Source organism: Mytilus californianus, unplaced genomic scaffold (assembly GCF_021869535.1).
Source record: "Mytilus californianus isolate M0D057914Y unplaced genomic scaffold, xbMytCali1.0.p SCAF_5, whole genome shotgun sequence".
NCBI lineage: Eukaryota > Metazoa > Mollusca > Bivalvia > Mytilida > Mytilidae > Mytilus > Mytilus californianus.
In genome coordinates this window covers 83,133,960-83,150,092 of record NW_026262701.1, presented here as the reverse complement: position 1 = coordinate 83,150,092, position 16,133 = coordinate 83,133,960, and the positions used below count along the sequence as shown (strand labels likewise).

Sequence of the window (16,133 nt, the reverse complement as noted above, 5' to 3'; positions counted from 1 at the left end):
TCTAAATACATGTTTAGATTCAGCATATCAAAGAACCCTAAGAATTCAATTTTTGTTAAAATCAAACTAAGTTTAATTTTGGACCCTTTGGACCTTAATGTAGACCAATTTGAAAACGGAACCAAAAATTAAGAATCTAAATACACGGTTAGATTCGGCATATCAAAGAACCCCAATAATTCAATTTTTGATGAAATCAAACAAAGTTTAATTTTGGACCCTTTTGACCTCAATGTGGACAAAGTTGATAACGGGGCCCAAAAATCAAAAATCTAAATACATGGTTAGATTCAGCATATCAAAGAACCCCATATATTCAATTTTTGTTGAAATTAAACAAAGTTTAATTTTGGACCCCGATTTGGACCAACTTGAAAACTGGGCCCATAATCAAAAATCTAAATACATGTTTAGATTCAGCATATCAAAGAACCCTAAGAATTCAATTTTTGTTAAAATCAAACTAAGTTTAATTTTGGACCCTTTGGACCTTAATGTAGACCAATTTGAAAACGGAACCAAAAATTAAGAATCTAAATACACGGTTAGATTCGGCATATCAAAGAACCCCAATAATTCAATTTTTGATGAAATCAAACAAAGTTTAATTTTGGACCCTTTTGACCTCAATGTGGACAAAGTTGATAACGGGGCCCAAAAATCAAAAATCTAAATACATGGTTTGATTCAGCATATCAAAGAACCCCATATATTCAATTTTTGTTGAAATCAAACAAAGTTTAATTTTGGACCCCGATTTGGACCAACTTGAAAACTGGGCCCATAATCAAAAATCTAAATACATGTTTAGATTCAGCATATCAAAGAACCCTAAGAATTCAATTTTTGTTAAAATCAAACTAAGTTTAATTTTGGACCCTTTGGACCTTAATGTAGACCAATTTGAAAACGGAACCAAAATTTAAGAATCTAAATACACAGTTAGATTCGGCATATCAAAGAACCCCAATAATTCAATTTTTGATGAAATCAAACAAAGTTTAATTTTGGACCCTTTGGACCTCAATGTGGACCAATTTAAAAACGGGGCCCAAAATCCAAAAACTAAATACATGGTTAGATTCAGCATATTAAAGAACCCCATGAAATCAAGAATAAAACCCCATTGAAATTGGTCAAGAAATAAGCAATTTATAGGAAGTATCTTCTTTTGCACAATCCTGTGCTATTAAATATTTCTTGCTATTGCGCAATACTGTACAATTGACGATTTCTTGCTATTGCGCAATATTGTGCTATTGGATATTTCTTGCTATTGCGCAATACTGTGCAATTGAAGATTTCTTGCTATTGCGCAATACTGTGCAATTGAAGATTTCTTGCTATTGTGCAATACTGTGCAATTGAAAATTTCTTGCTATTGCACAATACTTATTATATAATAATTTACACATCCTGTTTGGTGTGTATCTCCTACCATATCATTATTATTTGATTTTAAATATAAATCAGAAATAACCAACTTAAAATGGAAAATTTTAAAAGAAACAAAAAAGGAAAAAAAGAAAAAAAAGGAAAAAAAAATAAATCCCCCCCCAAAATTTTTTGAACCCCCATTATGATTCATCACCCCCAAACTCAATCCCAGCCTTCCCTTTGTGGTATGGTACCTTGCAGTACAATTTCAGAGAGATCCATACACTTGAACACAAGTTATTGTCTGGAAACTAGAAAAAAATGCTTATTTTTGGCCCCTTTTTGGCCCCAAATTCCTAAACGTTTAGGGCAATTACCCCCAAACTCAAACCCAGCTTTCCCTTTGTGATTTGGACCCTTGTAGTACAATTTCAGAAAGATCCATACACTTACACACAAGTTATTGTCATGAAACTAGAAAAATGCTTGTTTTTTGCCCCTTTTTTGGCCCCTAATTCCTAAAATTTGGAGGCAATTACCCCCAAAATCAATCCCAGCATTCCTTTAGTGATATGGAACCTTGTGGTACAATGTCAGAGAGATCCATACACTAACACACAAGTTATGTCTGGAAGTTACAAAAATGCTTATTTTTGGCCCCTTTTTGGCCCCTAATTCCTTTACTGTTATTACCATAACCCCCAAAATCAATCCCAACCTTCCTTTTGTGGTATTGAACCTTGTGGTAAAATTTCATAAAGATCCATTCACTTAAACTAAAGTTAGAGTGCGAAAACCAATGTGTCTTCGGACGACGCCAGACGACGCCGGACGACGACGACGACGACAACGCCGGACGACGACGACGCCAACGTCATACCAATATACGACCACAAAAAATTTTTTGCGGTCGTATAAAAATCTAGAGCATCTTTTACTGCCAAAACTTAGAAATTTGTCCTTTTATCTCATAAAACAAGAATACCATGTGTTTATTTTAGAAAGATCATCTGTGTTTGTTCTGACATGATTCAATATTTCTACAACACAACAACATTCACATGTAGGGAAAGAAAATGAAAAACGAAGATACATCACAGTTTTTTACCTCTTACATGTTTTTAGTTAAGAAAATTTTAAGAAAAAAGATTAGAAATCAATTTTATTGTTAGCAACATCATATCTCCGATATTCCTCCAAGCATATCACTTGAAATTTATGACATTTACAATATGGTTTTCTTGCCATTTCAAAAATACTGACATGCAGAAAACGGGTTTTGCATGAATATTCCCTATTTAGAGCTTTATTTGATCTCCAAAGCTGATGATTTATAGTATTCTACTAAGATTGTGAAATAAAAAAAATATTTCAGAACAATAGGCACTTATTTTAATGCAATACCCATATACCAGTATGAAGATCTCCCCCTAAACACTCTCAAGAAATAAACACATATGATTAAACACCTACCTGTGTATTACCACCACTAACATATAAAACAGTAGGGTTTTCTGCACCTGTTATTAATCTACCCATCTCTATATCTGGTTTATATTTAAGGTTAAAACTGATATAAACTATTTACATTTCCACCTACTATTTCTGTTGTGTGTATTTGTCATTCATATGATGGCTGGTAATTATGCAATTGAAATTTATATACAGTTTCTACCAATGAATGAATTGGATGACAACATTTCTATTCAATTGAATAAGACTTGACAAGATCTTCCCATCCTTAAAATATCTTATTGCAAAGACTGGAGAAAACTCCCAGAAAACAAGTCACATTCTTCTAAATGCTGAATCGTGCACTGGCTATAAAGTATTTCTTTAATGACTTTAATAATATCAATTTTTATCATATACTGTGGATTCATTATTATTTGCGGGAAACCAATTTTCCTGGATTTAGTATGTACAGATGACTCTACGAATTTTATATACACATGTATGTAGACTGTTGTAATACCACAAAATCAAATATTAAAGAATAAACAATTTTCCCTTATCCATGAAAATTGGTACCTACTACAATAAATGAATCCACATTAGGTTGTTTGTTGCTGAAGATCCACAATAATATATGCTATTTCATACCTGCCAACTGTCACTATTTGCGGGGGATTTCCCTCATGGAGGCTCCCAAATTGAAATTGTGAAAGAGAATTTTGTCCACAATTTAAAACAAAACAATCAGTTTTAACATGGGTATAGGATTGTAAAAGTATGAAGAAGCTAAAAAACAACATTAAAATAAATTTGAAGGCACCTTTAAAGGTTTTGTAGGACTATGAGAGCTATCTTGCACAGAAAACCCCATGGGCATTTTGAAATGTTGGCAGGTAAATAGTATTTAAGAATAGCAAATAGCAACAAATATAAAATCACTGAGAAGTTAGGGATACGTCCAATACAGTGATTTACTCCAATGATTGGTTTCTGCCATAACTGTGCTACTGTTCTGGCAACAATGGCAACAGATACCAATGGGGCACCCATTCCTGGACCTGTAAAAATACAATAAAATTCAAAAACACATTAAAATGTTATGTAATATATCTTTTTATTTGGAGAACAACAATTATATGGAAAAATCCATAAATAGCAATGACCAAAAATATTGAATTATGGAATCATCAATCAGTTCATACTGAAAAAAAAACTTGGTGAAAAAACCAAATTAAGTTCATAAAAAAATAAAATGCTCCGCAGGGCGCAGCTTGATACGACCGCAGAGGTCGAACCCTGAACAGTTGGGGCAAGTATGGACACAACATTCAAGCTTGATACAGCTTTGCATTTGGATTGTGATTAAATATTTGACACAGCATAGGTTTCTGACACAGAATGAATGTGGTCTAAGAACTTAAAAATTTTAAATTGGACATTCACCTATTATGGTCCAATATCCAAAATCTAAATACATGGTTAGATTCAGCATATCAAAGAACCCCAAGAATTCAATTTTTGATGAAATCAAACAAAGTTTAATTTTGGACCCTTTTGACCTCAATGTGGACAAAGTTGATAACGCGGCCCAAAAATCAAAAATCTAAATACATTGTTAGATTCAGCATATCAAAGAACCCCATATATTCAATTTTTGTTGAAATCAAACAAAGTTTAATTTTGGACCCCGATTTGGACCAACTTGAAAACTGGGCCCATAATCAAAAATCTAAATACATGTTTAGATTCAGCATATCAAAGAACCCTAAGAATTCAATTTTTGTTAAAATCAAACTAAGTTTAATTTTGGACCCTCTGGACCTTAATGTAGACCAATTTGAAAACGGAACCAAAAATTAAGAATCTAAATACATGGTTAGATTCGGCATATCAAAGAACCCCAATAATTCAATTTTTGATGAAATCAAACAAAGTTTAATTTTGGACCCTTTGGACCTCAATGTTGACCAATTTAAAAATGGGGCCCAAAATCCAACAACTAAATACACGGTTGGATTCAGCATATTAAAGAAACCCAAGAATTCAAGAATAAAACCCCATTGAAATTGGTCAAGAAATAAGCAATTTATACGAAGTATCTTCTTTTGCACAATACTGTGCAATTAAATATTTCTTGCTATTGCGCAATACTGTACAATTGACAATTTCTTGCTATTGCGCAATATTGTGCTATTGGATATTTCTTGCTATTGCGCAATACTGTGCAATTGAAGATTTCTTGCTATTGCACAATACTGTGCAATTGAAGATTTCTTGCTATTGTGCAATACTGCGCAATTGAAAATTTCTTGCTATTGCACAATACTTATTATATAATAATTTACACATCCTGTTTGGTGTGTATCTCCTACCATATCATTATTATTTGCTTTTAAATATAAATCAGAAATAACCAACATAAAATGGCTAAATTTTAAAAGAAAAAAAAAAGGAAAAAAAAAAAAATCCCCCCCCCTCCAAATTTTTTGAACCCCCTTATGATTCATCACCCCAAACTCAATCCCAGCCTTCCCTTTGTGGAATGGTACCTTGCAGTACAATTTCAGAGAGATCCATACACTTGAACACAAGTTATTGTCTGGAAACTAGAAAAATGTGTTTTTTGGCCCCTTTTTGGCCCCAATTCCTAAACGTTTAGGGCAATTACCCCCAAACTCAAACCCAGCTTTCCCTTTGTGATATGGAACCTTGTAGTACAATTTCAGAAAGATCCATACACTTACACACAAGTTATTGTCCTGAAACTAGAAAAATGCTTGTTTTTTGCCCCTTTTTGGCCCCTAATTCCTAAAATATTGAGGCAATTACCCCCATCATCAATCCCAGCCTTCCCTTTGTGGTATGGTACCTTGCAGTACAATTTCAGAGAGATCCATACACTTGAACACAAGTTATTGTCCTGAAACTAGAAAAATGCTTGTTTTTTGCCCCTTTTTGGCCCCTAATTCCTAAAATATTGAGGCAATTACCCCCATCATCAATCCCAGCCTTCCCTTTCTGGTATGGTACCTTGCAGTACAATTTCAGAGAGATCCATACACTTGAACACAAGTTATTGTCTGGAAACTAGAAAAATGCTTATTTTTGGCCCCTTTTTGGCCCCCAATTCCTAAACATTTCGGCAATTACCCCCAAACTCAATTCCAGCTTTTCCTTTGTGATATGGAACCTTGTAGTACAATTTCAGAAAGATCCATACACTTACACACAAGTTAGTGTTATGAAACTAGAAAAATGCTTGTTTTTTGCCCCTTTTTTTGCCCCTAATTCCTAAAATTTTGAGGCAATTACCCCCAAAATCAATCCCAGCATTCCTTTTGTGATATGGAACCTTGTGGTACAATGTCAGAGAGATCCATACACTAACACACAAGTTATGTCTGGAAGTTACAAAAATGCTTATTTTTGGCCCCTTTTTGGCCCCTAATTCCTTTACTGTTGGTACCATAACCCCCAAAAACAATCCCAACCTTCCTTTTGTGGTATTGAACCTTGTGGTAAAATTTCATAGAGATCCATTCACTTAAACTAAAGTTAGAGTGCGAAAACCAATGTGTCTTCGGACGACGCCGGACGACGCCGACGACGACGATGACGACGACGACGCCAACGTCATACCAATATACGACCACAAAAATTTTTTTGCGGTCGTATAAAAAATGAATCTCAAACTAACCTTTAGTATAACACACAACATCAATGTCTTTTGGATCTATTTTAGCCTCATCAAGAGCTTCCTTTAATACAACTAGAACATTGGCTCGGTGATGTTTAGCTGTGTCTCTGGGCAAAAAACCTGTAATTTACATAAGGCAATATACTAGTTTTAAAAGGATCATAAATTCAAAATTTCGGTTTACTACTTTCAACTTATTTTTCAACAAATGCTATAATTCCAAGATTTTTAAATGGATGCAGGTTCTCAATGAGCCCTTACTATAAGGTATATTGGCAAGTCAAAAATTATATAAACAACACCAGACTGTCCCTAACATTCTGTTATGCCAAATACAAAATGTTACTCATATTTTGCTAATTGACAAGTGTTAATTTCAAACTCTAAATATTAAAACAAGTCATTACATACCTTGGCCAGGTGGAGTTATATAGGTACGCCTTGGATTGGACAACACTTTTCCATCTTGTATTATACCAATACCAATCTTATTGGCACTTCCTTCGAAGCCAATTGCTATTACCATTTCTGTTAACTAGACAAGAACAAGTATATACTAATTGTGCCAAGAAACAAGTATTCTGAAAATCAAATATACTAAAGGTGTCAGTCTTTGTTTTAGGACTTGCATAATATTACTTCCCTTGTCTTTTTAGGCCAAACAATGATTGTTGTGCAAGATGGCTTCACTTTTTTTTTATATGATTGATAACTTCAACATTCAAATACCTTGGTTTTTAATGGAAAATATTCTATTATAAAGTTAAGTAATGATTGATCCTGAAGATTTAGTAAGATGTTCTTTGATAGAAACTCTATTTTAGGTAAACTTTCGTTACCACTGATATCAATCTACCTGACCTAAGCAAAATTGACAGGTACAAAATGTATCACAATTTTGAAGTCCTCTGTTAAAGATATTAGCTCCTCTGTTTCAAAATAGCAAGCTTTTTAAAAGACTGTTATCAATTGATAGTGTATTAATAATAGAACTTAAACAGCAGAAAAAAAATGTAAGGATAGTGTCCTTGTTTTTGAGTTATAAGGTTATTAAAAATTTGGCAGGAATGTTTCTTTCTAGTTTTTTCATACATTTAACATTGACACCTATTTTTCTCAAAAACTATGAAAAAGTAACAAGGATTTTACAAGATTTTCAAAAATGGTTTTAAAACTATATGTTCATAAAATAATGAAAAGAAACTTAAGGGTTAGCAGGCAGAATTTTTAATGGCACTACATTGATAAAACTAGAGGAGTTCAAATATTTGACAAAAAGCCAAAAACAAGAGTAGTGCATGAATATCCTTAATGAAAATAAAAGCCATTAAACTTGTAAATATCTGTTTATGTCTGGGGTCATCTTGATATTGTTGTAAAATTTGGATTTTATAAATTTTTGATGACCTGACTGCAACTGCAAGGATGAAAAACAAGATATTCCTGTTCTCAAATATACCATTAATTTTCAAGAGTTCTTAATCTCTGGTTTTTAGTGAAAATCTCTTCCAGTAAGTTTCAAAAAATCAAGTTCATTTATACATGTACTTTTATGGCTGAGTATTCTCATCTATAATTTGACAATGAATAAAATGCTCCGCTGGGGCGCAGCTTGATACAACCGCAGAGGTCGAACCCTGAACAGTTGGGGCAAGTATGGACACAACATTCAAGCTTGATACAGCACTGAATTTGGATTGTAATTAAATATTTGACACAGCATAGGTTTCTGACACAGAATGAATGTGGTCTAAGAACTTAAAAAATTTTAATTTATCTATTCAAACCATATCATTATTATTTGCTTTTATATATAAATCAGAAATAACCAATTTAAAATGGAAAATTTTAAAGAAAAAAAAGGAAAAAAAAAAAAAAACCCAAATTTTTTTAACCCCCTTATGATTCATCACCCCCAAACTCAATCCCAGCCTTCCCTTTGTGGTATGGTACCTTGCAGTACACATACATGTGATGGACTGTGAAACTCAGATCAGGAGTTTGGGAAATTTTGGTCAGGAGATTAGGACTCAGATCAGGAGGTTTTTAATCGACATAAATTCTGTCGTAAATGTAACCATGTGCTGTAGAAATTGTCTGTTAAAGTGTGTTTTCTTCAACTTACCATCCGAATGTATTATGTTTATAGTACCCTTGTACTTATAAATTTTCTCTATCTTTTTAAACTTTGAACTTGTTCAATCTAACATTCTTCTTTTTTAGTATGTTCTTTAAATTTTTAGGTCATATCTTTTATACCATTATTCATTGCAATCAGAACATTTGCTTATCTTTCTGCAAGTAGATCTTTCCTTTATATCTATATGCAAGAAGATTTTTTTTTTTATCTTTATTATGCAAGTAGATTTTTAATGCATGATAAGTAACACATTCAAACTGTGATCATGGTTCATAGTTAGAATATAAATTTCAATTTAAGCCTTGAAAGGAAGTATAGACCCCTCAAATAATTTTCAAATTATTATTTTTTTATTTGTCCTAAGACATTTAAAATCATTTAATTACCATCCTTTTATGATTATTTGTTCAATTTATATTTTATTTATATTCTTTTAAAAATTTACATTATTTAAAGGAAAATAACTTAAAACTGGATAAATCAAGGGAAGTAACCCAACATTCATTTTAAAAACAAAGTTTTATTACACAACGGCAATTAGCCTGAGGTAAAAATCGTTGATTACCAGTATGTTTGACACCCAAGGTGACAAGTGAAGCCATATAATTATGCATGTTAATTGATTTACAGGTAAAATATAACTTCAGGTAATGTCAGTTACACCAGATATGTTGGGCTGAAATTTTTCATACATGAAATATTTCATACACTGGATTTTTTTGTCTTCAACGAGAGGTCGGGAGGAGACCCCTGAAAACAGGATTATTGTACTCCCGTTGGGAGGTTCATATGTATGTGTACAATTTCAGAGAGATCCATACACTTGAACACAAGTTATTGTCTAGAAACAAGAAAAAAAATGCTTGTTTTTTGGCCCCTTTATGGCCCCAAATTCCTAAACATTTAGGGCAATTACCCCCAAACTCAAACCCAGCTTTCCCTTTGTGATATGGAACCTTGCAGTACAATTTCATAAAGATCCATACACTTACACACAAGTTATTGTCCTGAAACTAGAAAAATGCTTGGTTTTTTTTACCCTTTATGGCCCCTAATTCCTCAAATTTCAAGGGAATTACCCCCAAAATCAATCCCAGCCTTCCCTTTGTGGTATGGTACCTTGCAGTACAATTTCAGAGAGATCCATACACTTGAACACAAGTTATTGTCTGGAAACTAGAAAAATGCTTATTTTTGGCCCCTTATTCCTAAAATTTGGAGGCAATTACCCCCCACATCAATCCCAGCATTCCCTTTGTGATATGGAACCTTGTAGTACAAATTCATAAAGATCCATACACTTACACACAAGTTATTGTCATGAAACTAGAAAAATGCTTGTTTTTTGCCCCTTTTTGGCCCCTAATTCCTAAAATTTGGAGGCAATTACCCCCAAAATCAATCCCAGCATTCCCTTTGTGATATGGAACCTTGTAGTACACTGTCAGAGAGATCCATATACTAACACACAAGTTATGTCTGGAAGTTACAAAAATGCTTATTTTTGGCCCCTTTTTGGCCCCTAATTCCTTAACTGTTGGTACCATAACCCCCAAAATCAATCCCCACCTTCCTTTTGTGGTATTGAACCTAATGGTAAAATTTCATAGAGATCCATTCACTTAAACTAAAGTTAGAGTGCGAAAACCAATGTGTCTTCGGACGACTACGCCGGACGACGACAACGACGCCAACGTCATACCAATATACGACCACAAAATTTTTTTTGCGGTCGTATAAAAACAAACCAAAATGAAAACAGGGCCAAAAATCAAAAATCTAAATACATGTTTAGATTCAGCATATCAAAGAACCTCATATATTCAATTTTTGCTAAAATCAAACAAAGTTTAATTTTGGACACTTTGGACATTAATGTAGACCAATTTGAAAACTGGACCCAAAATTAAAAATCTAAATACACTGTTAGATTCGGCATAACAAATAAATAAATGTGATCAAAGATTTTACAAATCTAATGCGCCATACTGTGCAATTAAAGATTACTTCTTGAAATTTTTCAATATTTGAAATTTGAAAAAAAAATAATATTTGAAGAATAATTCTTTTTAATTTCTGAAATCTGAAATGAGAAAAAATTGGCCCCCCACAATTTCTTTTTATCCCCCCCCCCTTTTTCCCCCAAAATTTCTTTCCCTCAAGATATGGTTATAATCTCAATTCAAATTTCCAATGGAGTTGGCAACCATAATTACCCATTTAAATATTTACCATAGTGCTAACTTAATCTATTTTATAATAGAATTAATAAAAATATAGTGTCAAATCTTTCATATGGATTTTTTTGTAAAAAAAAAAGATGAAAACATTTGCAGATATTTTTACTGGTCTTCCTTTATAAATATGCATTTCTTTAAACATAATTTAAAAGCAGTGTAAGGGAAGTAACCAAAACGTTGTATTTGGATTACCTCCCTTACACTGTTTTAGATTATCTTTATTGTTCATTAACCATTACTTTATACATTATTTAAAAGCAGTGTAAGGGAGATAATTTCAATGATGTATTTGATTTATCTCCCTTACACTGCTTTAAATTATGTTTTGTACTAAAGTATTTGTCCATTAACCAGGACAACCTTGTTTTTCCCCCTTTTTTGCCCCTAATTCCTAAACGGTTTGAGCCATAACCCCCCAAAGCAAATCCTAACCATCCCTTTGTGGTATGGAAACTTGTAGTATAATTTCAGAGAGATCCATACACCGTTCCACAGTTATTGTCTGGAAACTAGAAAATGCTCATTTTTGGCCCCTTTTTGGCCCCTAATTCCTTAACTGTTGGTACCATAACCCCCAAAATCAATCTCAACCTTCCTTTTGTGGTATTTAACCTTATGGTCAAATTTCAAAAAGATCCATTCACTTAAACTAAAGTTAGAGTGCGAAAACCAATATGTATTCGGACGACGACGCCGGACGACGACGACAACGACGACGCCAACGTCATACCAATATACGACCACAAAATTTTTTTGCGGTCGTATAAAAAGCATTTAACATATTTAATTTCTTTTTTTTTCACCTTTTTCATTCTAATGAATTGACCAGCATGTAATTTCAATTCCATCTTATGGAATTACAAGCCAAGACAATTTTTTTTTTAAAGGAAAGGAAATTAACTCATGCATGTCATAATTACAGTTTTAAATGACATTTTTTCACTGTAACTTTTTCTGAAATCAGTCAAAAAAAAAATGTTATTTTTCCCTTCTTTAGACAATGTAAGATATCCAAAATATTCAATCCCTTATTTTATTAAAATAGCACATACATCTTCTGGTGGAACTGAGAACTTACCAAGATCATTCATTTTGAAGAAGCTGTTTTTAAGTGACTCATCATAAACTTGATGTAGTTTACAGACTAGAAAATAGACTGTGAAGACTTTTCAGAAAGTATACTGTTATGACAATATTCATCCCTTTAAAGACCATTCTTTTTGTTTCTGTGGTGATGTACGTCTATTTCTATTTTTATTATTTAGCAGTTATACATAGCAGGGAATGAAGGCATGCTGATCGGATGGTCCTCCGCAGACAAACCGACAAAAACCAGCAGAGAATGAAGGCAGGCTGATCCCAAATGTATTCATCCTCTAGTCAAAACATTTACTACATTTTATCATCGGTACAAGGACGTCATTCGTAAATATAAATCAACATGCAGACATCTTATACGTTCAGGTATTTCACATCCAATCTTTTATGGTAATATTCTATACAAAGAACAAAAATGTCGACATTCACTTCAAAAGTTAACCAAACCATTAAACAGACTTATACAGAAGGGATAGTTACAATACTGTTGTCAGGTCATTAAAAATGGCATATTTTGGTATTAATATTTATTCACTCATAGGGTCTTTGCATCAGAAATAAACACATTTATTCTAAAACCAGTTGTTGGCATGATACGGGTTATAGTTACCAAATTAAAAAGTGTTGGGTATGTGTAGATACACCATAGGAGGGACTAAATTTAGTCCATCCTGTGGTGTATCTACACATACCCAATCAAATTTTTAATTTGGTAAATGACATGTGTCAAAGTTCATTAGACGTCACAATTAACTGATATCACGTGATGAAAAGTGCCTTTCCCGCTGAATTATCAGTTTGCGCGTTTCAGTCGTATGAAATGGCTGCAAAAATGGAGATCAGTGACATTGACTTTTTGAATGTAATTCCTGAATGGGACAACAGTATAGACGATCTTACATTATCACAAACATGCAAAGATGTTGAAAATGAAATTACTGCTTTCGAAAAGCTGGAGGATTTAACTCTTTCTCAGGCTTTGGACCAATATGAAGTGGATTTTGAAATGGATGACCTGCCAGATTTTAAACTTACGCAGGTTCCCCTTACGGCGGATAATATTATTGAAGAATTGGAAAAGGCTGTTACTGTGAATTGTAAGGAGAATTCACGCTATTCTTTTGTGGAAGATATTGATATTGATAAGTTAGTTAAGTAAACTGAAAGCAGAAATACACGGAAAAATACTACTTGGAGTGTCGCCACATTTAACGACTGGAGAGTTGCGCGAATGAAAAGTAATTATTGTGCTTTCCAGAACTTTTACAGTTTACCGCCAATGATGTAAATCAGTGGCTTAGCAAGTTTGTAATAGAGACCAGAAGAAAAGATGGTAAGCCGTATCCCCCAATTCACATTATATCTTTTATGCGTTGGCATACTGAGATTTCACCGAGAGAATGGTGTGCATATGAACTTTTTGGACGAAAAAGACTGTGTATTTTATGATTTCAGACGTTCTTTAAGCGCACGCATGACCGAACTCACAAAACAGGGTATAGGCACCACTACTAAACAGGCAGAGGCGATAAGCGAGGAAACAGAAAGCACTCTCTGGGAAAAGGGTTTGCTTGGGAGTACCAGTTCTAAAGCTATAATGAATACCATGTTTTTCTATAACAGTAAACTTTTTGGACTCAGAGGTGTAGATGAGCATCGGAATCTGTCCGTGGACCAGTTCGAACTGGGAAAGGATCAGACGGGAAGCTATATATTATTCAAGGGCAGAGCCAACAAAACGTACAAAGGTCAGTTAAATTTTTCTTACATTTTTTTAGTATTTTCTTTTCTTGTGTATTTTAATTCGTTCTTTTTGTGTAATTTGGTCACAATACTTGACTGACGATTTTCAGAAAATCCGGGTGTCTTCGTTGAGGTCCGTGCTACAACAGGTGCTTCATTTATGCAAATTCATTGTAAAAACGGGTATATTATATCTTGCGTAGCGTGTATGCTTATTACATTTTACCTAATCCAGGCAATATAAAACTGTTTCATATTTCATTAATTAGTTTTGTTCAGTGTATGTTTTAAATGTCACTAAATGTCAATACTTCATTTTTTCAGGTGGACTCAATCAGCGGAACTTAAGTGCCAAAAACTTAAAACACTATCTACAAAATCCAGTACTTTTTAAGATATATGAACAATATTTGAATATTGTACGTGATTTAAATGGAACAGCCTTTTACAGGAGACCGCTAGATAAAGGAAGTATTAAGTTTGGTGAACAGTCGGTAGGGGTCAACAAATTGTCTAATATCATGAAAACCATGTGTGCAGAAGCCGGAATAGATGGGTATTTCACTAACCACTCTGGTAAAAGGACATGTGCCACGACATTATACCAGGCAGGAGTCCCAGAACAAGAAATCATGAACAGAACAGGCCATAGGTCAGTGGAGAGTGTTAGAAAATATAAAAGGGCTTCCAATGAGATGTTAAAGGATATCTCAAATATCCTTGAACCGAGCGAAAGCATTTGCAAGAAAATTAAACATGGAGACAGCACAGAAATTCAGAATCGCACAGAAAATCGTGAACCATCAAAAAGTGCTACAGGAGGCGTTGGAAGTTTGTTCACTGGATGTGTGTTCAATTTTAATAGTGGAAGTTAAATATATTTGTGATTATTTCAGTATTTCATAATTTGTGGATTATGTGGTGTCTTTTATTCAAAGGAATATATGCATTTTGGAATATCATCCTTTTTTGTAGTGAAATGTTTGCATAATGGAATTTTATGCATTTTTTTTTGTAGTGAAATTACCAGTGTGCCATTCTCCAGGATCAGATGATTTATATATGTGGCTTCTAGTTTCACATTTTTTAAAAATAATACAGTTATTAAAATTCATTGTTGTATTTATTTTAAGAAAAAGAAAGGATATGGGGTATTTGCCAATGAGACAACTACCCAACACTATAGTTTTAGCAAAAATTTAGAGTTGAAAAATATATCAGGAAAGAAAATGTTACATTGTAGGTTCTGGCTAAAAGTGTGAGGTATCTAACATACGCCACATGACTATTTTCAATCTTCTGGTAAACCAATCAGAGGGTTGATATGGAACTGTGGTGTATGTGTAGATACCCTCACACTTTTTCAATGGAAAATTAAACAAACTATGGTACATGTTATGTTCTTCTCATATATTTTATGATGGTTTGATACTTGACCCCTTACGGGAGGGATTGTGCTTGATATTCATATGATGAAGACATAATCTTTCAGTCAGTTTAATTGAGGTCTGGAGCTGGCATGTCAGTAACTGCTAGTAGTCCTTTGTTAATTTATGTATCATTGTCATTTTGCTTAGTTTCTTTTGTTACCTATTCTGTGTGTTTGTTTATTCTACATTGGCTAGAGGTATAGGGGGAGGGTTGATCTCACAAAACATGTTTAACCCCCGCTACATTTTTGCACCTGTCCCAGGTCAGGAGCCACTGGCCGTTGTTAGTCTTGTATGTTTTTTTATTTTAGTTCATTTATATGTTTTGGAGTTTAGTGTGATGTCCATTTTCATTGAACTAGTACACATTTTTATTTAGGGGCCAGCTGAAGCCCTCCTCCGGGTGTGGGATTTTCTCGCTGTGTTGAAGACCCATTGGTGGCCTTCAGCTGTTTTCTGCTCTTTGGTCGGGTTGTTGTCTCTTTGACACATTCCCCATTTCCATTCTGAGTGATCATGGTGATTTTATCCTCATTCAAAGGCAATTCAAATAAGGGTGAAAAAATATAAAAAGGTGTTTACAGTAGTTTTTCAAAGTGTTCTGTGGTGTTCCATGGTATAGATACCTACCATGTCTGTACTGCATGGGCTAAAAACATGAAAAACAAATACATCATTACATGTGTCAGCCAGTGAGTGAGCACATAAAATTGATATTAATTCAATTCATTGAACTGCTAATACCTTCTTTTAGAAAACACACTGATTACGAAACAGTCTTTTGTTGATCAATTTATACTTGGGATATGTCCTTGGTTCATATCATACATTTGTAACTCTCAACTCACTCTCAAGTGATTCGGACTGTGGAGAAAATTCTACTTTCAGTTTGTACTTTCAATTTGTATTTTATAGTAACTGGAGTTCGAACCCGTACCCGTTATTCTTTGAAC

General features: G+C 33.7%; 1 protein-coding gene and 1 long non-coding RNA gene across 3 annotated transcripts in view; one reads left to right on the top strand and one right to left on the bottom strand.

Annotated features, from left to right (window-relative positions):
- The window catches only part of LOC127703190 (probable tRNA N6-adenosine threonylcarbamoyltransferase), a 28,792-nt gene extending 12,687 nt beyond the window's left edge, over positions 1–16,105 (bottom strand). Inside the window, exons 1-5 of one of the 2 annotated variants that reach the window (XM_052207721.1) lie at positions 15,925–16,105; positions 6,941–7,064; positions 6,530–6,649; positions 3,789–3,890; positions 2,851–2,924 (exon numbers count right to left, since the gene is read on the bottom strand). In XM_052207721.1, the coding sequence (XP_052063681.1) occupies positions 2,851–2,924; positions 3,789–3,890; positions 6,530–6,649; positions 6,941–7,055 (411 nt within the window). In that variant the 5' untranslated portion in view covers positions 7,056–7,064; positions 15,925–16,105. The remainder of the gene's footprint in view (positions 1–2,850; positions 2,925–3,788; positions 3,891–6,529; positions 6,650–6,940; positions 7,065–15,924) is intronic. The other variant, XM_052207722.1, reaches the window with a different exon arrangement.
- On the top strand, positions 13,383–14,864 carry LOC127703200 (uncharacterized). The gene is made up of 2 exons (XR_007982756.1): positions 13,383–13,755; positions 14,075–14,864. It is a non-coding gene; the product is annotated as an uncharacterized LOC127703200 (long non-coding RNA).
- Positions 16,106–16,133: the final 28 nt, after the last annotated feature.